Source organism: Polistes dominula, unplaced genomic scaffold, assembly GCF_049000335.1.
Source record: "Polistes dominula isolate Pdom_NZ unplaced genomic scaffold, Pdom_raw_medaka contig_49, whole genome shotgun sequence".
In the NCBI taxonomy this organism is placed as follows: domain Eukaryota; kingdom Metazoa; phylum Arthropoda; class Insecta; order Hymenoptera; family Vespidae; genus Polistes; species Polistes dominula.
In genome coordinates, this window is record NW_028300914.1 from 6,603,353 (window position 1) to 6,627,777 (window position 24,425).

At 31.6% G+C, this 24,425-nt stretch overlaps 2 protein-coding genes and 1 long non-coding RNA gene across 5 annotated transcripts; 1 reads left to right on the plus strand and 2 right to left on the minus strand.

The window, feature by feature from the left end:
• The first annotated feature begins 1,949 nt into the window (after nt 1–1,949).
• LOC107064942 (uncharacterized) lies at nt 1,950–9,919 on the plus strand. The gene is made up of 3 exons (XM_089169983.1): nt 1,950–2,089; nt 2,242–2,647; nt 7,910–9,919. Exons 1-2 carry the CDS (start codon nt 2,000–2,002, stop codon nt 2,485–2,487), a joined length of 336 nt encoding a protein of 111 aa, XP_089026109.1. The 5' UTR covers nt 1,950–1,999; the 3' UTR covers nt 2,488–2,647; nt 7,910–9,919.
• On the minus strand, nt 2,654–3,643 carry LOC149033357 (uncharacterized). Of its 2 annotated transcripts, none has more exons than XR_016175810.1 (2): nt 3,504–3,643; nt 2,654–3,082 (listed from the first exon to the last, which is right to left on the minus strand). XR_016175810.1 is itself a non-coding variant. In XM_089169984.1 (2 exons), exons 1-2 carry the CDS (start codon nt 3,591–3,593, stop codon nt 3,107–3,109), a joined length of 336 nt encoding a protein of 111 aa, XP_089026110.1. In that variant the 5' UTR covers nt 3,594–3,643; the 3' UTR covers nt 2,657–3,106. The 2 variants fall into 2 exon arrangements, 1 of the variants encoding a protein (XP_089026110.1); XM_089169984.1 differs by having other exon boundaries at nt 2,657–3,352.
• LOC107073606 (uncharacterized) lies at nt 8,889–24,423 on the minus strand. 2 transcript variants are annotated; one of them, XR_016175814.1, is made up of 4 exons: nt 23,296–24,423; nt 12,059–12,400; nt 11,480–11,705; nt 8,889–9,177 (listed from the first exon to the last, which is right to left on the minus strand). It is a non-coding gene; the product is annotated as an uncharacterized LOC107073606 (long non-coding RNA). The 2 variants fall into 2 exon arrangements; XR_016175813.1 differs by lacking the exon at nt 8,889–9,177 and having other exon boundaries at nt 9,338–11,705; nt 23,296–23,398; nt 23,472–24,423.
• Nucleotides 24,424–24,425: the final 2 nt, after the last annotated feature.

Below are 24,425 nucleotides of genomic sequence, written 5' to 3' on the forward strand. Positions count from 1 at the left end.
CATAGTATTGTAAAGTTTACAATTTCTTATTTTAACGCTTGCTTGTAATAACCATACAGTATTGACTGCAAATAAGACTGTTGAACCTCCAGTAAAGAAGCTACAAACAAGTGATACTCAGTTTTGTGTGCAAACATTTTTAATTGATGAGTTTAGTAATTGGATTTCTCGTTATGATGCAAATAGCATCTTTTATTTAGCTGGCAGCACAACTAATGCTGTAGCCAAACGTGTTTGTAGAAATTGTGTGCAATTTTTGACATCTTCAAATTTGCCAAATATAGATTTTATAAAAAAAGCAAAATATTACACCAAAGGGTTAAACAAAGGTGGTTTAAAAGAACCATGTATGGAAACTTATAATTTAATTTTACATTGTGAACATTATTTCACTTTGTACCAAGATGTGATAATTAGAAATAGTAACTGTGATTTATTAAAAGTATTATTTGAGAAAATGAACATTGATTTTCCAAATTGTTGCTGTGTTAAGTACAAAATAATTAAACATTTTTTCAATGTTCCTTAGTATTGCGTGAACAATTATTATGAGAACTGCAAACGTCGTACCAAAGTGTATGGATCTGCGACTATGAAATGAAGAGTTTTAAACATTTAATTTATGCATTTGCTGCACATATATTGTGCATTGTTAATAATGATGTTAATTTTATTATGTATAATTTTATAATATTTTTACAACGGAACAAATGAATAAATAAATATAGATATATTCATATAAATGATACAAATTTATTTTATTTCAAATGTACAATTCTAACTACTCACTTATGTTATGTGCAGTTCATTACTTTTTTTTTTAAATATATACAATTTTTACCATGTTTAATTAATTTCATGATTATGAAACATTGTATTTGCTTAAATATTCTGAAGCTGCTGAATACGATTTATATTCTTTTAAAATTGCATTCATTCTCTCTATATGAGCCCTCATAGATTTTCATATAGATAGATTTTCAGCAAGTAAAGACATAATGGTCACTTCGTCAACAGATTTTATTCCACTTTCATACTTCTAAAAATGATACAATTATTATTTTTAAATATACAATTTATATATTTATATAACATAAACATAAATAATTAATGTTTCAAAATAAGAATATAATACCATTTTGCTTTTAGAAGCGACTGATCTTTTGTTGTTGTCTTCCTATTTTACTGGCATACTTTTCATCTGTTTTAAAATAAAAATAAGAGTTATTAAGCTTTTATTCGTAATATGTTATTCAATATATTTAATATATATTACTAAACAAATCCAGTATTTTTATAATTTAAACAGATTATCTATTTTTCAGAGAAATATTAAAACATTACTTACCAAATTATTACTGAAACGTTCCAAATAGCTTATCTGTGTTAATAAATCAATCACTGAATAGTATTTTGTAGTTTAATCTATCTTTTAATGTTAAAAATAGAATGGTTAATTACTAACATCAACTATCAAATAATTTTTTTAATGAAATTTAACACAATTATCAATAAATAATTCAATCTCGCTTGATGTCAACAAACGTGTTTACTATACAAAACCATACTCGTGTTTTCTCTGTAGGACTGAAAATGGCGGATGAGAGTACTCATATAGTCATATCTATAGTGCTCTAACCGCGGTATTCATAGTCCGCTCTTATACTGAAGTCCGCCTTAAGCATGGTCTTAAGCTAGCGTTTACATTCATAGACGCAATCTTAAGATAAAAATAAGATTATCTTAAGCGTCGGCTTATTAAAGCTAAGCTTAAGTCACGCATGATACAAAAGTCTTACCAAAGATCATCTTAATGTATTTCTATGAATACATGTAGTCTTTATATTTTGTTATAGCACTGTAGATACAGTGCTCTACCGATACTATTATTATTATTACACGTAAATACGGACTGGTTAACCTGGCTCGTGAATGTAAAAATAAATTAAATTAAACATAAAATATTAATTGATATTTTTAGAATTATTTTTATTAAAAAATGGGAAAGTGTTGTGCCGTTTATGGTTGCCTTAGTGACCGAAAGGCAAGTGAGAATTTAGAAAATGTGGCTTTATTCAAAGCACCAAAAGTGAGTAACCTCCAAATAATATTAAAAATTGTATGTTAACAAATAATTGATTATTACATTTGTGTAGTTTTTAAATAATATTTGAGAAATGTTATATTTTTATTTTTTTTTGTGTAATATAGAAGTAATTAGTTTTATTTTTTTTCTAAAAGGATGTTGAAATGCTCAGTAAATGGAGCTCTGCTCTAGGTAAAGAATTAAAAATTACCAGTTTCATTTGCGAATTACATTTTAATCCAGAAGATGTGATTAAAAGTAATCAAGGGGTTCTAAAAAATGGCAGTATATATGTCTATGAATACGATAAAGTTCATTTAAAGAAGAATGCTATAGCAAAATCTAATGCTACTAACAATGCTAATAACAATGAAGATAATTATATTATTATTATTTATTAATATCAGATGTTTTTAACTTTGCAGATTATCTCTTAAACTTCTCGATATTGCTGAGTTGAAAACGTTTGAGCTTTCTAAAAGTTTCCTTAAACTTTTATTTAATTTCACGTTTTTCAAAATATTTTTTTTCAAAGCTGTCAATAGCAACAAAACTTCCCGCGTAAGTATTTAAACGAGTACTTCTTGAAAAGTAGCACGCCTTACCAGCAGAATATCTTGTCCCCTAAATTGATGCCGTTCTTTCAACATTACGTTCGGACTTGTATTTTTTCCTTTTCGTCCCATTTTGAGCTACAAGGGTTCACACTTAAATATCTCCACGTGCGTCAGTTATAAATCACGAAGTATAGATACAAGGAGTCCGAACGTAATGTTGAAAGAACGGCATCAATTTAGGGGACAAGATATTCTGCTGGTAAGGCGTGCTACTTTTCAAGAAGTACTCGTTTAAATACTTACGCGGGAAGTTTTGTTGCTATTGACAGCTTTGAAAAAAAATATTTTGAAAAACGTGAAATTAAATAAAAGTTTAAGGAAACTTTTAGAAAGCTCAAACGTTTTCAACTCAGCAATATCGAGAAGTTTAAGAGATAATCTGCAAAGTTAAAAACATCTGATATTAATAAATAATAATAATATAATTATCTTCATTGTTATTAGCATTGTTAGTAGCATTAGATTTTGCTATAGCATTCTTCTTTAAATGAACTTTATCGTATTCATAGACATATATACTGCCATTTTTTAGAACCCCTTGATTACTTTTAATCACATCTTCTGGATTAAAATGTAATTCGCAAATGAAACTGGTAATTTTTAATTCTTTACCTAGAGCAGAGCTCCATTTACTGAGCATTTCAACATCCTTTTAGAAAAAAAATAAAACTAATTACTTCTATATTACACAAAAAAAATAAAAATATAACATTTCTCAAATATTATTTAAAAACTACACAAATGTAATAATCAATTATTTGTTAACATACAATTTTTAATATTATTTGGAGGTTACTCACTTTTGGTGCTTTGAATAAAGCCACATTTTCTAAATTCTCACTTGCCTTTCGGTCACTAAGGCAACCATAAACGGCACAACACTTTCCCATTTTTTAATAAAAATAATTCTAAAAATATCAATTAATATTTTATGTTTAATTTAATTTATTTTTACATTCACGAGCCAGGTTAACCAGTCCGTATTTACGTGTAATAATAATAATAATAGTATCAGTACGTTCTGAATACTTGTGCAGCTAGTGGCAAAAAAGAGAACTATGATCTGGGTCAAGAAATGACTACCACAAAAAATGTGAAAAATCCTATATCGTTTGGACTCCTGGTATCTATCCTCCGTGCTTTGTAGTATGCAGTCGCACACAACACATACATATACAATCAGACGCGATAACTACGAAGCAGAACATAAAGAGGAAACCGAGAATAAGAAAACCTGTATAGCTATATTCTGTCTCATTCTCTCGCAGGCTCAATCCTATATGTTTGTCTCTTTTTCTTTTCTTATTTAGTATCGTAGCCGTTTCATCGCCGCGTCCCCAATCGCCGCTTGCTGCTCCGCTACATCACCGCGTCCCCAGTCGCTGCGTTTCATTTTTTTCAAATCACCCCCATTCTAAAGAAGTTTTCACTTCAAAAATGATATTTTACTAAGCTCGCAGAACTCACGCTTGATGGTAACCAATATTTATCCAGTTCGTGGAATCGTAATCAAAAGCACGCTCTTCTCCAAAGTTAGTAGTTTACCGAATGGAAGTGGGTAGTGAAGAAAGCATTTTGCGCGAGTGGGAGGACTCTGGATCACGCTTCCGAATTGGGACCGGCGGGAAAAATTGTGTTTTTCCCTGCCGGCAGTCTACCACATACGTCTTAAGAGTTCACAATTAAAAATTGTTTTCAATCTTTACTTTGCTATTTGTAATCTACTTAATCTATTAATTACTTAATCTATTCATAAGATTCGGTTTAGTCTTCGCATTTAAGCTAATTTTATTAACTGAGTTACATTAGCGTTTTATCTTACTTTACTATTTGTAACTTCTGTGCAATTTAACCCTCATTTAAGAATATACTGTTATTTCACAAATTTGGAAGTACGTGTACAAGAACAGAATTAAGTTCTTAATCAAAGTTAAATACTGTTAAACTATCTGCTCGACAGCCAGATCTCATCTCCAGGACTCAACGCCAGTGCAACGGAATTCGAGGAGCTTCCGAAATCCGTATAATCAACGCCAAGGAAAAACCATCTTTCAAGGATTCTTCAACACCTTAAGGCAATAGTAACATCGGGTAAATCACTATTTCTTACTTGGTTAATAGGTTCCATTCTCTTAGCCCAGATCCCAGGTAAAGTACTGGCTTTGCAGACTGACTCAAAATAGGTCATTCATTCGCTTAGCCGAGTAAACACTAGTAGTGTAACAAGACCGGAGAAAATCCTTAAAATTGTTCTTGCTCCTCGGCAACTCATTCTTGAACGTCACACATTTAACACTTTGTTAACCGGTCCCGAGTTAACTCGTGTTTCTGTGGCCGAACGTTGCTGACCGGTCACGAGTTAACTTGTGATGCGCTTTTCTTTCGCATCACGTTATTCAAAAGAAAAACGCAGCGAAAATAAATATTACAATAATAACAGATTTTTTTGTACTATTGTTATATTTTATATCATACGAAGAAGAAATATTTAAAGTCTAATAATAAGTAAAATTTATTAAAAATTACTTATATTGTTTTACTTTTCAATTTAATTACGAAGTAATAACCGGTAACATGAGATAAATTCTTAAAAAAATAGCCGGTCAATAAAGTGTTAAATTTCTGAAATAAACAATTTAGCGTAATTTATCCGTTGTCAGGTGAACTTTGATCGGATATTTATTTTTGTTAGTAAGTTAACGCAATAGTTGAGAGAGAGTTCGTACTTCTACGTGTTACTCGAACGACGTACCGATGAGAAAAAGGGGAGAACGAAGGGAAGACAAAAGGGGTCTAAGCCCTAATACAAAAGAATGTCTAATCAAGCCAGAAGGGCGCGCATACATCATTACCCTGTCGATAAGTTATAGACAGACCGCATATCGCCGTGTGCACCGGCACACCAATTACCGACAATTTTTAAACTACAACGATTTCGAGGAAATACTATCTGTATGTATATTTGATCAACTCTCATTTGACAACGGATAAACTATTCTGAGATTTATAGTTGCTTTTATTTTTTTTATAAATTGCCGTTGCTCTTTTCAGTAAAATACTTCGTATTTTTGTTGTTTTTCATTTATTTTACTCCAAACACAATAAATAGAACCACAACTTAAAGATTCACTAAAACCTTTTAGATATTCTGCAGTATTTTCTAATTCTACACATCACCCATAACATATCCAATATAAATCATATTAATAAATATTTTCTTTTTAATCTAATTAAATTTTATACAATTTTTTTTATTTGGATATTAGAATACCAAAAATTTATGGTTTTCTTGCACAAATTGGTTCAAAGTTAGATATATAATTATTTAAAGTATGTCACTTATTTTTCGCTACTTCTGTCATTTTAGGCTTACACCTGCATTATTGATATTAATCGGATTATTGCAAATAAATATAACGTAGTATGGTAAAACATCGCTGTTTTATATAACGGAACGTAACCACTAAAATTGTCAAAAATATTAGTGGAGAAATATTCTTTATATTTATAACCATTTTAGTCTACAAGATCATATACGGACCTATACTACTGCAATCTTAAAAAATCTTTTTTTAATTAATTAATAATAGATATAATATTACTTAACGATATTGATCTTTGTAATGTATGAGTTGGAGCTGGTACTTGGCGAACGATATGCAGTACTTCATCATAATAAATTTTCTGTTATTCTTATCTTCAACGTAAGGCATTCCACATTTTACTAACAATTTTGTTTATATAAAAAATCATTTTTTAGCTTTAATTATTTTAATTAATTAAAAATTATTGTATTCCAGGTACTTCAAAATAGCAGCTAGTTTGTTAGGCATATTGTTTACCTCATTGATAATTTTTTTCTGGCTATACATTCAACATTTATAATTATGTATCTACGTAAATATCAATATTAATTATTATTCATATTATTGAGTTATAGGGGATATTAAAAATACTCTTTCTTATAACACAATTTTCTCTTTATTTTATATGATAAGGTAGAAGCACGTCTTTACTCAATCAGCAGTAGAAAAGGAATGAACGAATAACGAATAACGAATAAACCAAAAGAAAAATATTTCGTCGCCAAGCACTTAAGATGCAGCTGCCCCTTGATAGGGATAAAGAAAACAAAATTAAGAAGGACCACTCATCGATAGAACAAAACACTCTGTGTCCCACACTAGATATCGGATATTATTTATATACATAAAAGTATCGATTGCATTTTGTAGATATGGTAATATAAACGCAGAATAAAGAATACTGCGTAGATTTCAACACATATATCTATCTGATCTATATTTGGCAAGCATTTGATGGGAAGTTAACCTAAAACGGATATTGTTCATAATGAGCAAAGATTTTACTAATAGCTGGGTTATTTTATAGAATGATAAAATGATTTCGTTTAACCCCTTAAGTTGCACGCTCGAATTAACTCGAGCGGTGTTGTATTACGTTGAGACAAAATTTTTCCTTAAGGGGTTAATTTGTAAATTGAGCTTCTTTGGAATTTTTTTCATGCTAGAAGATAAGAATCTGAAGCTATTGTAATTTAAACAAATCATAAAAACTTGGTTTTTTCTTTCTCTTTGATCTAAACTTATTTGCCTGTAATATTTTTTCTAGATTGATCGTGAGAATAGGTAATCAAATGTCGAATGCTTTTAGTATTCATAGCGGGTTAAAATAGAGAGACGCATTGTCAATTCTTTTGTTCAATTTAGTACTGAAGTTCGCTGTCAAAGAACTGCAGAAAAGTAAAGATAGTCTGCAGTCGAACGGGACAACACAATTGTTGACATACGCGGACGATATTGCTTTGCTAGGGGACACAAAGAGTCGTTAATTAATAACGCGAAAATATTAATAGATAATACAAAAGATCTGGGGCTACAAATAAGCGTGGAAAAAAACTAATATATGGTCACCGAGAGATTTTAGAATGTGCCTTATACTGGAACTTTGGTCATCTGAGATAAATTTTTTGAACGGATCAGCAACTTTAGGTATTTAGGATCGATCATAAACCAGACGAACGAAATTAACGAAGAACTTAAGAAAAGAATCAATTTAGGCAATGTATGCTTTTATTCCTGGCCGAGGAACCTGGTATATTAATGAAATTACTAATTAATTTTAACGCTCAACACGTATCAATCAGCGCTACGTCGGTTATTTATGTACTTTTACTTGCTTATAGAATGGGGATCCATTTTTGTCAAACTTGGTCCAGGGGCAGCATTATAAACTATGATAGTAGTTAAGTATATATAAAAATGAATAAAGAAAATAAATATTTTAGGTGTTATGTCGAACAATTAAAGCACGAATTAAAAAAACGTAGTCTCTGTACTATAGGTAAAAAAATATTCTACAAGAACGGTATTATACATATAAATTATTATAATTAACCTTCACTATATTACATGGCATTTCAATGAATAATTAATTTATGCAATGTTATTTTAAAATTAATTTAAATAATTATTGAAAAAGATAATTATTATTTATGATTATATGAATATAGGTTTAAATATAATGTACCTTTATGAATAAAGTTGATATTTTATGATAAAAAAAATTATATTTTTCAGATATTACTATATAATGATGATTCGACACGTAATCAATAGGTCTGTTAATAGTTAAAAATGTTTTGTGCGCATGCCTCAAGTTCCGCCATGTTTTTCGGGAACTTTATACGTGAATAAGCAGTGTATATAATGTTTTTTTAAGGGGGGATATACATTTTGAAAAAAAATCGATTTTTTTTTATTGCATTTTCTAAAAGTATATCATTTCGAAAGTATTCTGTCAAAATTTCATAAAGATGTGACCTTATTTATGGAGATATTGTAGACGAAAGAAATAATATGTAATTCTTTCTTTAATTTATCTCCTGTTTAAACGCGTTTTTCTCGAAACTATGTTTTCAAAGTCGGTGAGTAAGAAATCTCACAAACGGCTTAACCGATTGCTTTCAAATTTTAATCAGTTATTAAAAGTATAATAGAGAACAGATTGAACGATCGGTTTTTTATTTTTAATTAATACTTTTTTTTTAAGCCGATAAATAGGCGTTTTTTTGGTGAAAAAACAGAACTTTTTTTTCAAAAGTGCGCCATTTTGTTAAAAATTAATATTTAGGAAAAGTCGATCGTTCAATCTGTTAAGACACATCTATACAAGGTATTTGCATTGATTTTGTTTATTTCAGATGATCCAGTAAAGAGATTCTTTACTCACCGCAAACCATCTTTTTTTTTTTGGACACCACGCAAATTGGTTATAACTCGGTTGTGTCTAAATATTTTTACATAAAAAAATTACTGTATTATCTTCAAACATGTATATTTTGAAGTAAAGATTATTCGTCAAAAAATATAAAGCCAGTTTGCCAAAAAAAAATCGTAAAAAAAGCGTTTTTTTCGGACCTCTAAAGGTATATCCCCCCAAGGCAGAATTCTACTTTAAGGGTTCATTCTGGTTTATAATTTTGAAAAAATTAATTTTTTTTTTTTGCATTTTTCGAAAGTAGACATATGTAGATTTATCATACAAAAATTTTAGAACGATCCGAGCAGTCTAAGTATATTATTTTGCGACCCAAACACAGAGATATTACAGAGAGAGGAGACAAACCATAAACGGTTGTTTAAGTGGAAATGTCTCTGCATATTATTCAGAATGGTGTAGGAAAACAAAACTAGTATTCAGTTTTTTTCGCTATATTCTTTTTTTTGGAAAGGTTTTTTGGTATTGGTGTGCATGGTATAAATATGTTTTGCAAACTTATGGACCTCGGAAAAGGTTTAAGTATCTCTGCATATTATGGAATCGTTGACTTTATACTAATCGCGGTCAATACTGTTTTTAACGTAGTGTCGCATAAAGCCGTCACCGAAGAGCAACTCGAAAACAAGATACGAGGAGAACCAGAGAATATTCTGTCTGTTTCTGGCGACGGCTCTTGGGCCAAAAGAGGATTCTCTTCGTTGATTGGAATAGTTTCTCTAATTTTAAAATACAGTGGAAAAATTGTCGTCGTTTCTATAAGGTCAACTTACTGTAAGGGATGTGAGATGTGGAAAAGAAAAGTGAAGGAAGTAAACTATCTTGCCTGGTACGAACAGCATAAAACGCATTGTACGATAAACCATGAAGGTAGTGCCGGGAAGATGGAGGTTGATGGTATCGTGGAGATGTTTCTTCGATCACTCAAGAAGTTCTCCGTAAAATATGGTTTTTATATCGGCGATGGCGACACGAAAACTTTTCAAATGTTGCTAAATGTTTTTCCCTACGGCGAAGATTTTGTTATCAAAAAATTAGAGTGTGTTTTACATGTTGCCAAACGAGTAAACTAACCGTGCTAATGAAGCACGAAAAGCACTGATTCAAAAGAGAAAAGCTTTGAAACAAGCGGAAGCCAAGAAACCTGCTGCAAAAAAAGGACCGAAGAAAGTTGTAAAAAAGAAAAAAGTTATTAAAAAAAGTGTTCCAGTGATTAAAACTCAACGATTGACTATAAAGTTGATGAAGGAATTGTCAACTAACTATGGGTTAGCTGTTCAAAGAAATAAAAATTCAATTGAGAACATGAGAAAGGAAATTTGGGCGGGGTACTATCACAAAATTTCTACTGATGATGACCCGCAACATACATACTGTTCTAGCAACTGGTGTAAGTATCGTAAAGTTGAGGCAGCTAAAATCCTTGACACTTATAAACATCCTCCTCCTCTCGCTAAAGATGTCCAAGAAGTATTAAAGCCAGTGTACGAAGACCTGACAAAAACAGAATTACTTGAAAGATGTTTAGGTGGCCTCACATTTAAAATAATAATGAGTGCTTCAACAAATGCGTTTGGGCTATGGTGCCTAAACACCTATTTAATGGTACAAAAATTGTTGAAATAGCTTTTAAATTGGCAGCTTGTATATTCAACGAAGGTTTTGATCTAATACTGAAAATAATGCACGTTTTGGTGATAAAACTTGGCCCTATCGCAGTCAATTACGCTAGTAACCGCGGCAACACGCGCGTGCGCTCAGCCAATCGTTTGAGCGGAGAAGCTTTGATAGAGGCCAGGACATAACGAAAAAAGGCTAGAGTGGAAGAAAATGAGTATTTTGAAGAAGCAGAAGGCATACTGTATGGTGCAGGCATCGCAGAATAAGGTAAAGTCAGACTTTTTAAAAATTTGTTACCAGAAACTTTAAACGCGTTTTTCTCGAAACAACGTTTTTTCGGTTGGCGGGCATGATATCTCTGAAACTACTCAACCGATCCTTCTGAAATTTTAACCACATACTCTACACATGAATGGCTATCTCGCATGCTACAACTAAGTCAAAATATTAATTTTTACTACTTTTTTTTTACAAATAACTGCGAAAAAAATCAACGATTTTTTTCTTTTTCGAAAAAATGGCCGTCATTTTGTTCTGTTTTCATAAAAATTGATAGTTTTAGCATACCCGATAGCCATTGTCATACTAAATTTAAAACCGTTTAATTTTTTTGTTTTAGACCACCCGTTCTCAAATTTCGATGCCCGCCAACAGCATACCTTTTTTTGACGGGTTCACGTTTGTCAGCCATTTTGGATGTCAAAAAACGTTAAAAACAATAAAAAAAAATTTTTTTCTTGTACTTCTAGAGTGTATTTATCATACTCAACAACTTTCATATGTATATGTATTCTACAAAGCCTAAAAAAAAATCGTGAAAATAGCCTTTTTTTTCGGCGTAGAAACCAGAATGAACCCTTAATTGCTCGAAAAAAATAATATTTTTGTCAATTTTTTATTAGAAAACTAAGAAAGATATTGATGTAGAGTTTGTTGTGTTTTCTAAATATTCTCTTAAATTACATTAAAAAATTTTTTTTATTTATCTTATACGCTCTATATACATTGGAAAGGCCCTTGAACAGAACGCCTAAAAATAGACTAGCCTCTGCGCTGTTGATAAAATCTTGAGTTAGGATTATCTGAAATGGAAAAATTGAATAGTTTTATGTTCACTAAGACTACAGCAACCGATGGTAGCAGATTTTTACATTTAAAAGCAAAAATAACAAAATTGCGTCAGTTGTAAAAAAATGATCAAAACATTGCATCTTTTTTTCTTATTTTTTGCAAAAAAAAATAGTAAAAATAAAAATTTTCTTATAAATCTGCTACCAAAGGTTGATATACGTGTATAGATTATGTGGTAAAAATTTCAGACGAATCGAATAGCTAGTTTTGGAGATTTTATCAACAAGCGGTATAGAAACGTAAATCCCAGAAAAACGCATTTCAAGTTTTTTTAAGTAAAAAATCACGAAAAACGTTAACTTACGTTTAATCAGCGATACCTGCACCACACACTATGCCTTCTGACTGTTCCAGAAGATAATGTTCTTCAAGTCTAGCTTGTCTTTTTTTTGTTGTGCTCTCTTTGAAAGCTTCAGACGAGCGGCGATTTTCTTTGACAACGCGCTCGTTGTCTCGTTTGCTGGCATACTGAGCAGCGGCTTCGCCAATTGTAATGCCCATTACCTCCATAATTTTTAAAATTGTTTGAAAACCTTCATTAAATATGCATGCCGCAGTAAGGCATGCAATTTTGACAATTTTTTTCCATTGAAAATGTGTTTAGGTGCCATCGCCCATACCGTGGAGTGAATACTAGTTTTTACGTCTACAAAATATCATTTATTTACCGAAAATAATAAAGAGATAAGCAGAAATAAGAGATTTATAATAGTACGCAGTTGATCGAACAAACAAAGCCAGGTGGTATGAGTAGGTTCACCACGCACGTCAGATTAGCGCTCACGGGTAGATTCGAGGGACGGAAAAGTATAGTTAGGATGCTCTGATCTTTTTGAAATTTTCAGAAAGTATTCTTAAATATATTTACTTACGAATAATCGAAAAAAAAATTTGAAAAAAAGAATCATGTGCGCAAATCATACGTGTTAGAAGTGAAACCTTCAAAAATCTACGTTTCGAGAGAATGAGACGAATGCATAGTTTCAAGAGTAAGATAATTGTAGGATTTATTTATTATAATATTATTACTATATATAATAAAGGTCACCGGTATGGTCTCTGGGTGGAATAGCTGATAAAAAGTGCACTTTTCACAATTCGAGCAATAAAAACCGAATGCTGAATGCGATAGTTATAAATAGTCACCAAAATCGTAGAATGTTTATCAAAGGAAATATAATTCGTCAGAAATTAAGTAAATATAAATAATCCTTTTTTTGAAACTCAGGTATAAAATTTTTTTTGTAGTATGGTTTTCTATTTCCCGTTTTCATCTACATTCTTGCGCTGTATAACAAACATTTTAGGATAGATGAAATAAAAACGTTACGAAAAACATATGGAAAATACTGCTGGACTGAACAAAGGTTCTGGTAAAATGCAATGAAAGATCTAATAAAGATATTCTCTAGAAATGTTTTTTCAACTCTGTAGCCTACCACACTTCTAGACCCTTATTATTTATAACATATCTCGTCCTTATTCTTTGGACCACAAACTTATCTTTCTAAATACTCTCGTCTAAATAAAGATCTGAACAACGAAAAATCTAAAAAATGCATTGAATCGTATCGCTCTCTCATCTTATCGAACTGTGTACACTACGAGTCTCAAATTTAGGCCCCGTGGTAAGCTCCACCGATTCACGCTGGGCGTTCAACATCTTAAAAATGTTTTTATTTTATTGAAAAATTAGTATAAGTTTCTTAAATATGCAAATATCACAATTTATAATATAATGTTCATATATGCATGGGTCAGTACATCTCTTTGGGTATTTTTTATAAAAACATATAAAAATCAAATTTAATAGATGTTCGGTACCAAATCACTGGTAGACGATAACTTATATTTAGTTATTTTGTCTTATATATTCAATTTCATTTGAAGAAAACCATACCATAAGTTTATGGTAGCAAATATCATAAAATACGATAGGCAGCAGGTATAAGGTACTGTTTACCTACAACATTAAGAAATTCCAAAGGGCCATAAATTCCCAAACTATCTCAATAATCAAAGAAACATATGGTGCGATAAAAACCCGTTAAATCGTGTCGGACCCTTTGAAGGTTTCTAATTCATATCTAAGCACGTACGATATCATAAAAGGAAATAACATCCTAGATCACGTTTCTCTATGCATTGTTTCTCTTTCCCAAAACATAAGATTTTCCTTCGGGAGATCCTGGTAGGTGGACCCTCCTACTATTGGTTAATCAATTGCATTCAACCCCTTCCCTTTCCAAAGGGGTGTAACTAATTCAGGTATAAATACATGTGAAATCAAGTAAGACTCACTGTTCGTAACTCATAAGTACTGTTCGTAACGCATACGTTCTGTTCTTGATACATACACTCTCTCTTCGTAATACATACTCACTTCGCTCATTATACATTTTTGTGTTATACATTTTACACATCATACATCTATACAGTCCACATGAAACAATTGTAACATAGTCGCCAAAGACTCAAGTTAATAAATCATTGTTGACTAAAGAACTGCCTTTAGTATACTACAAAACCACTCACACTGTATTAGTTTACCGTCGTGAGACGTTCCGTGCAACTCGCGTATAATTGCATCTTAAAAACGGTACGCTAGTTGAAAACGGATTCGCGTCAGCATAACATATAAATCGCGCGAACAATAGACATATTTTGTCTTTACGCATCAAATATATTTTATAAAGAAGCAAAATAAAAATATAACAGTGATTCGGATTTGAGACACCGAAGCGAGTAGACGTGTCACACGCGAGTTAGAACGCGAGTGTAAACAAATCGTGATTATAGTGAATGGTTCAGGGTATAAATTTAAAGTTCCACTGTAAAATTTAACTGCTATCTTGTAAGTGATTAAATAACGCATTCAAACTGCTTTTGCAGTTTGAAATGCAAGAACAATCCAACAACATGGCTTCTGACAACAGGGGTCAATTATATAAAACTGCACTACAAAAAAATACAGCATCATACGATAATGTTACCTCTCAATACACCAGTCCAAAGAAAGAACAAGCAATAATACTTGACTCAATCGAAGGTTTTTCTAATGATGATTATATTGATGGTTTAGAGAATATTATAAATCCTCTGGAAATACGCTACATTTCTAAAATATCTGGCGCTCGTGTATGTATATTTCTATCCAGTGAAGCTTTAGTTGATACTCTTATAAATAAAACTGTGCAAGTTAAAAACATGAAATTAAAAGTAAGACCGTTAATTGAAAAAAATAAAAGAGTAGTAATATCTAACGTTAATCCAGTCATTCCGAATTCAGTGTTACTTGAAGAACTTAAACATGCAGGCATCAATCCAGTATCAAACATACATAGCTTAAGAGCAGGATTAATAAAACCAGGCAGGGCACACATTCTTTCCTTTAGACGACAATGTTACATAAGAGAAGAAGAAGAAAGTTTATTACCAGAGTCGCTTCAAATCAGCTTTGACAACGTTACGTATTGGATTTTCTTAAGCACAGATACAACACATTGTTTTCTTTGTAAACAAAGCGGCCACATAGCTAAGACGTGTAATAAATACACTGAAGACGTAAGTTTGAATACGAATAACAACAACGATACGTTAACAGCAGATAACTTAACGGACGCTTTGAAACCAAATAAACTTGTAAACACATTGAAAAGGCCACCTTCTTCTACTGTATCAGAAGTAACTACAGAAAATCAAGTATTGTATGAAACAGCTAAAAAACTCTTAGAGAAACCATCTGAGGAATGGTGCTTACCTAAGCCTAAGTCCAAAAAAACAAAAATAGTTCATGATAATTCGAATGACTCTCAGTCAGATATGTCAGATGTAGAAAGTAATATAAATCATCATGACTTTTACCAGCAAAATTAGCACTGGAAAATTCAAAAGAAAAATGTATTATTCCCTTTACAGAATTTGAAGAATTTTTCGCTGCTTCATATGGCGTTTATGACGTTATAGACTTAGCTAAAAAGTACACTGAAAACTCAAGACGCTTAGCTGATATGATTGATAAAATTTATCCTCACGTTATACATCGAAGTGCTAAATCAAGGCTTAGTAGAATTAAAAAAAAACTCTTAAGAATGTAAGTGCTGCCTTATACAATTTTAATACTTATTAAAATGGCTAAGTTGTGTGATAAAAATTTAAAAATACTATACTGGAACTGTCACTCTATTTCTGAAAAAGAAGAAGAAGTACGTCACTTGCTAACTGACTTAGACATTCTAATATGTGTCGAAACATGGCTCACCAAAAACATTGAATTTCCTGGATTTAGAACATTCCAAAAAAATAGGCTACATTCAAGAGGAGGAGGTATTCTAATTTTAGTACGCAAAAACCTGATATGCTATGAAAATAAAAATTTAAGAGTGCCGGACATAAGTGTTGAATTAATGGGAATAAGTATTCAAAATGTTAAACCTGCCATTGATATATTTGCGTGTTATAGAGCCCCAGGTGGAATCTTATCTGAGTCACAGTGGGATACGGTTATTAATAATATAGATAATACTAAATTTACTCTCTTCGCGGGAGATTTTAATTCCCACCATACAATCTGGAATTGTCCAAAAAATGATTCTAATGGTGAAAATTTACTAGAAAGTATTAATAAATCTAATCTTTTATTACACAATACGGATACTATAACATACATTCGCGAACCAATTAACTATACATCCAATTTAGACCTCATTTTTTCTAGTATTAATCTAGCTGATAAATTACATGTACAGGTCAAAGATGAAACTTGTGGCTCCGATCACTTTCCTGTTAATATAGACGTAAATATTCAAAAATCGGTTTATAATAAAAAAAGTTTCAGACTTAAATCTATGAAAACTAATTGGACCCTATTTCTAGAAGTATTGGAATTAAATTATGTAAAGTTATTTACTGTAGAGTATGAAAGCTCTAATGCAAGCTCAAAATATTCAATTCTCACTGATTTAATAGTTAATGCACTTCAAAAAAGCACTCCAGAGAAAAAACTTGTCAATAATAATATACACAGAAATCCTGTTTCTTGGTGGGATCCAGAGTGTGAAAAAGCCTTAAGACTCAGAAAAGCTTCTTTTAAAAAATGGCGGTTTTCCAAAAGTATGAATGATCTTATAGATTATAAAAAGAACTGTGCTATTGTAAGACGTTTATTCAAAACAAAACGTAGAGAAAATTATAAAAAATTTGCAGAAAAAATCAATATACATACTAGTCAAAGCTACGTTTGGAATACTTGTAAAATAATGAAAAATAAATACACAAGAATAAGGCCTTGTCACACAACAGAAAACCATCAAACCGATGATTGTTTATTAGGCACAGCCTTAAATAAAATTAGTCCATCTTGGTGCCATACTGATCCTAATTTTTTACCAAATTGTGAAAAGAATGAAATGCTTAGTAAATCATTTAATTTCTCAGAATTTAATATTGCCTTAGATAGTAGAAACATACATTCTAGTCCGAGTATGGATGGAATAGACTACGAAGTGCTAAAAAAACTACCTGTTAAATATAAACTTATCCTATTAGACATATTCAATGAAATGTATAGTACTAATAACTACCCTGTTTCTTGGACAGACGTATATGTACATTTTGTCAAAAAACCAGATGGTACGAGCATGAGACCAATAAGTCTAACGCAGTGTCTATGTAAACTCTTTGAAACGTTAATAAAAAATCGTTTGCAATGGTGGGTTGAGAAAAAAAATTCTTCCAAAAAGCCAAATCGGATTTAGAAAAGGGCAATCAACATCAGATAATCTATTAAGTCTAGCCCTTCAGGTAGAAGAATCATTTATTAACAAAAAAGACATTTTAGCTGCTTTTCTTGATGTCAGTGGAGCATTTGACAATGTCAACATTGAAATTCTATTACTTAAAATCACACAAATAGGCTGTCCACAAGAATTGACTAAATTTATAAAATTTATTACATTCGAAAGATCAATATACACTGATAAAACAGGTAATGAAGCTAGAAAAGTTTATAAAGGAGTGCCTCAAGGTGGTGTGCTTAGTCCCTTACTATACTGTATATATGTTTCTAACGTTATTGATAGGATTCCAAAAAGTGTAAAGATATCACAATTTGCAGATGACATTGCACTTTACTGCAATAGAGGTTCTTTTGAAACAAGTAAAAGACTGCTTGAAAAAGCGTTAAAACAAATGTTCGAAAATCTTTGTGAACTGGGGCTCTCTTTAAACGAGTCAAAAACAATTTTTAAACATTTTAACAATCGCAACATTAAGCCTGGCGAAACTAAAATAAATATTAACAATACGATCATAAAATCTAGTAGCTACGCACGATTTCTTGGAGTTTTATTTGACTATAAATTAACATTTAAAGAACATGTAAATAAAGTATTGAACAAATGTACAAAAGCAATAAATATCATTAAATTCTTGCGAGGTACTAAATGGGGTGCAGATCCTGAAACTCTAATTATTATGTATAAAAGTTTTGTACGATCAATCATTGATTATGCTAGCTTTGTCTACTTTCCCATACAAAAAACTCAAATAGAAAAACTAGAAAAATTACAATATATGGCTATAAGACTAGCCTTAGGATACAGAATCAGCACCCCAACTAATATTCTTATCTCCGAATCAAAACTAACCTTTATACAAGAACGTACTATATATTTATGCAATAGTTACTTGTACAAGATTGCCTCAAATACTAGTTTAAACATATATGAAAATGTTTTTGATTTTAAAAAACAGATAGAATGTAAGGAACATTTGTTTGTAAATAATAAACGTATTTTTGTGAATTGCATAAAAAATATCAATCAAGTAGACTCTCATATTCAAAAGCGATTACTATACCTGTTACAAGCATGCATATGATATAATAATAGGTGATATAAATATCGATTTCGAATTTGGTAAAAAATTAAAAAGTTCTAATGATCCTAACTTGCTGGTGGACGAACTTACTAAAGATAGAAATACGTATGCAATATATACTGATGGAAGTAAATCAGAAAATTCTAACTCTGTTGGTAGCGCTTGCATCTGTCCGAAATTAAATATAAGTATTCTGACTAGCTCCAACAAACATGCTTCAATATTTACTGCTGAATGCATAGCCTTATCGAATGCAATCGACATTACTTTGAATCGTCCACACTGTAACTTTTTAATTTTTACTGATTCTTTAAGCACTTTAGTTTCATTAAAAAATTGTAAAAATAGTGTACATACAAACCCTTATATATACGAAATCAAAAAGAAAATCCTTGCATCAAACAAAAAGCGCAATGAAAATTGTAAAATTAAGCTTGTCTGGGTACCGTCCCATATAGGTATCAAAGGTAATGAAGAAGCTGATGCTAAAGCTAAATTAGTATCTGGAAAACCCTTCTCAACTCATGTTAAAATTCCGTATACTGACTTCAAAGAACTAGCAAAAAAAGCTTTTACGGCCACTAATAACATAATTATTGAAGAAGGACGTACAAAAGGTTTTGAATTTTTCCAAAAGTATCATAACACTAAAGCTAAACTTTGGTTCAAAAATAAAAAATTACCACGTAAATTTATAGCTACAATTAACAGATGTAAACAAAATTGTGGTTACCAACAACAAACTCTTGACCACATACTTTGGCAGTGTCCTCTGTATGAGGAACAACGAAAAAAGTTTAAAAAGAGGCTTCACAAAGTTAAACTAGCCCAACCTCTAGCATCTTTTGTTTTGCTCCATTCTCCTACAAGGTATATTTGTAATAGTTTCTGTAATTACCTCGAAGACTGTAATCTTAACTTGTAGGCATGCGATTATAAAGTAATGTATTTGTATATCTAATTTTTTCAATAAACTACACAAAATAATCTCTCTTTAGAGATTAAAATTGTTTATATAAAAAAAAAAAAAAAAAAAATATAACACTAATTTACTTGCTTTTGAATGGAATTTGTCAGCTGCTCCTCATTTATTCCACAGTATTCTCTAATTCTTTTTCTCTGATGTATCCGGTAATCCTTTTTTTTTTTTTTTAATATTTCAGACAATACAATTATTATATATTCTATGTACTTCATAATTATTTATTATAATATTTGCGAAATAAAGAATTTAAGGGTTCAATCTGGTTTATACGCCGAAAAAAAAGGCTATTTTCACGATTTTTTTTAGGCTTTGTAGGATACATATACATATGAAAGTTGTTGGGTATAATAAATACACTCTAGAAGTACAATAAAAAAATTTTTTTTATTGTTTTTAACGTTTTTTGACATCCAAAATGGTTGACAAACGTGAACCCGTCAAAAGTAGATATGCTGTTGGCGGGCATCGAAATTTAAGAACGGGTGGTCTAAAACAAAAAAATTAAACGGTTTTAAATTTAGTATGACAATGGCTATCGGGTATGCTAAAACTATCAATTTTTATGAAAACAGAACAAAATGACGGCCATTTTTCGAAAAAGAAAAAAATCGTTGATTTTTTTCGCAGTTATTTGTAAAAAAAAAGTAGTAAAAATTAATATTTTGACTTAGTTGTAGCATGCGAAATAGCCATTCATGTGTAGAGTATGTGGTTTAAATTTCAGAAGGATCGGTTGAGTAGTTTCAGAGATATCATGCCCGCCAACCGAAAAAACGTTGTTTCGAGAAAAACGCGTTTAAAGTTTCTGGTAACAAATTTTTAAAAAGTCTGACTTTACCTTATTCTGCGATGCCTGCACCATACAGTATGCCTTCTGCTTCTTCAAAATACTCATTTTCTTCCACTCTAGCCTTTTTTCGTTATGTCCTGGCCTCTATCAAAGCTTCTCCGCTCAAACGATTGGCTGAGCGCACGCGCGTGTTGCCGCGGTTACTAGCGTAATTGACTGCGATAGGGCCAAGTTTTATCACCAAAACGTGCATTATTTTCAGTATTGGATCAAAACCTTCGTTGAATATACAAGCTGCCAATTTAAAAGCTATTTCAACAATTTTTGTACCATTAAATAGGTGTTTAGGCACCATAGCCCAAACGCATTTGTTGAAGCACTCATTATTATTTTAAATGTGAGGCCACCTAAACATCTTTCAAGTAATTCTGTTTTTGTCAGGTCTTCGTACACTGGCTTTAATACTTCTTGGACATCTTTAGCGAGAGGAGGAGGATGTTTATAAGTGTCAAGGATTTTAGCTGCCTCAACTTTACGATACTTACACCAGTTGCTAGAACAGTATGTATGTTGCGGGTCATCATCAGTAGAAATTTTGTGATAGTACCCCGCCCAAATTTCCTTTCTCATGTTCTCAATTGAATTTTTATTTCTTTGAACAGCTAACCCATAGTTAGTTGACAATTCCTTCATCAACTTTATAGTCAATCGTTGAGTTTTAATCACTGGAACACTTTTTTTAATAACTTTTTTCTTTTTTACAACTTTCTTCGGTCCTTTTTTTGCAGCAGGTTTCTTGGCTTCCGCTTGTTTCAAAGCTTTTCTCTTTTGAATCAGTGCTTTTCGTGCTTCATTAGCACGGTTAGTTTACTCGTTTGGCAACATGTAAAACACACTCTAATTTTTTGATAACAAAATCTTCGCCGTAGGGAAAAACATTTAGCAACATTTGAAAAGTTTTCGTGTCGCCATCGCCGATATAAAAACCATATTTTACGGAGAACTTCTTGAGTGATCGAAGAAACATCTCCACGATACCATCAACCTCCATCTTCCCGGCACTACCTTCATGGTTTATCGTACAATGCGTTTTATGCTGTTCGTACCAGGCAAGATAGTTTACTTCCTTCACTTTTCTTTTCCACATCTCACATCCCTTACAGTAAGTTGACCTTATAGAAACGACGACAATTTTTCCACTGTATTTTAAAATTAGAGAAACTATTCCAATCAACGAAGAGAATCCTCTTTTGGCCCAAGAGCCGTCGCCAGAAACAGACAGAATATTCTCTGGTTCTCCTCGTTTCTTGTTTTCGAGTTGCTCTTCGGTGACGGCTTTATGCGACACTACGTTAAAAACAGTATTGACCGCGATTAGTATAAAGTCAACGATTCCATAATATGCAGAGATACTTAAACCTTTTCCGAGGTCCATAAGGTTGCAAAACATATTTATACCATGCACACCAATACCAAAAAACCTTTCCAAAAAAAAGAATATAGCGAAAAAAACTGAATACTAGTTTTGTTTTCCTACACCATTCTGAATAATATGCAGAGACATTTCCACTTAAACAACCGTTTATGGTTTGTCTCCTCTCTCTGTAATATCTCTGTGTTTGGGTCGCAAAATAATATACTTAGACTGCTCGGATCGTTCAAAAATTTTTGTATGATAATTCTACATATGTCTACTTTCGAAAAATGCAAAAAAAAAAAAAATTAATTTTTTCAAAATTATAAACCAGAATGAACCCTTAATACTAATTTTTCAATAAAATAGAAACATTTTTAAATAGAAAAGATATGACACGTTGTAAAAAAAACTATAGGCATGAATATTATCGTATCGATAATAAAGATAATAAATGTAGATCGAATTTCAACAGACCTTCCCTGTTTTTTATATTTTTTTTTTCATGAAAAGGAACCGACCTTGGGATATAGGTAGCTGACAAAAACTAATATTTTCAAAATTCTATCCATCAAAATGGAATACTGAATGCGATAGCCATAGATAGAGACGAAATATGTAGAATATTTGTCGACAGAAAGATACGCCGTCCTAATCTAAGTAAATATAATATATATTTTTTTGAAACTCAGGTAGATGAATTTTTTTCTCTTACACTTTTCACACTTTCTGTGAATGAGAGATATCTTTATCATGGGTTAGCATACACAAGTATTTCTTTTTGTGTTGCAACTAATAACTGAGAACCTTCGTTTAGTCTAGCAGTATTTTCCATATGTTTTTCGTAATGTCTTTATTTCATCTATCCTAAAATGTTTGTTATATAGCGCAAGAATGTAGATGAATACGGGAAATAGAAAACCATACTACAAAAAAAATTTTATACCTGAGTTTCAAAAAAAGGATTATTTATATTTACTTAATTTCTGACGAATTATATTTCCTTTGATAAACATTCTACGATTTTGGTGACTATTTATAACTATCGCATTCAGCATTCGGTTTTATTGCTCGAATTGTGAAAAGTGCACTTTTTATCAGCTATTCCACCCAGAGACCATACCGGTGACCTTTATTATGTATAGTAATAATATTATAATAAATAAATCCTACAATTATCTTACTCTTAAAACTGTCCATTCGTCTCATTCTCTCGAAACTTAGATTATTGAAGGTTTCACTTCTAACACGTGTGATCTGCACACATGATTTTTTTTCTCTGATGTATCTGATAATCATTTCATTTTTTTGAAAAATATTGCAGACAATACAATTATTATATTCTATATATTTCATAATTGTTAATTATAATATTTGCGAAATAAATTATTTAATAATTATTTTTCAATAAAATAGAAACATTTTTAAATAGATAAGAAATGACACGTTTGGTAAAATAAAAAGTCCACGTACCTTCTTTCTTTATTTCGACCGTCGGTTCGTTTGAACCTTATACTTTTGTCGCATACCTACGTGCTTATCTCTGTTTATTCTTCTACTCTTCTATCGCTCCTACCTACAAAACATTTCGAGTATCGACATAATATGTGTCCACGCTTTGTAGTATGCAGTCGTACACAAACACATACATATACAACCAGGAGCGATAACTACGAAGCATAGCATAAAGAGGAGATCGAGAATAGGAAAAACTGTATAGTTATATTCCGTCTCATTCTCTCGCAGGCTCAATCCTATATGTTTGTCTCTTTTTTTCTTCTTACTAAATATGCTGGTCGTTAGAGAGCTGCCTACCGCTCCGTTACTTGACAGATCGTGTTTCAATTTTTCAAATCACTCCCTATTCTAAAGAAGTTTTCATTTCAAAAATGTTTTGAAAAAATTTTTAACGTTAATTATAAGATTTGATTAATTTATTTTGACTAACGCGTTAGTACAATTGTTACATTCCCGCGACAATAAACAAGGTTTTAAAAACCTGATATTAGCCACACTAACGCGCTCTAATGGCAAAATATCTGTCTCTCTTTTTCGAACATTTGTAATACATTACGATCGCCCTCCTGTTATCTAGGCTCCGTGGTTGATATCATCATTGTGTAACATTTGCGTACTAACACTAAGGTTAGTGATGTAACAGCAGTGTGCTTTTTCTATTGGTATGATTATCATCCAAGAGGTGCTAGTGATCACCTCTGATTGGTTGTTGGCACCAAAATGTCTAAGATATATGCTGCCATCTAGAGTTTAATATTGTAAACCTTACTTTTCCTCTTGTATGCGCACGGAGGCTAGATATAAGAAGGAGGATCAACATAGGGAATTGTACAGTCAACGCGTCTGGAAAAAAAAGGACAAATCATTTTCGAAAATGATTCGTTATGTTCGCTAATGTGTGGTTTATAACGTCATGGCGTCATAGTGTCTACTTCATATACACATACATACATTACATTACCGCGACATAGTTATAAAAACCTGACATTAGCCACACTATCGCGCTCTAGTGGCAAAAGATCTGTCCCCTCATTTTCGGACGCTTGCGATACATTACAATCGTTCTTCTTATATCTAGCCTCCGT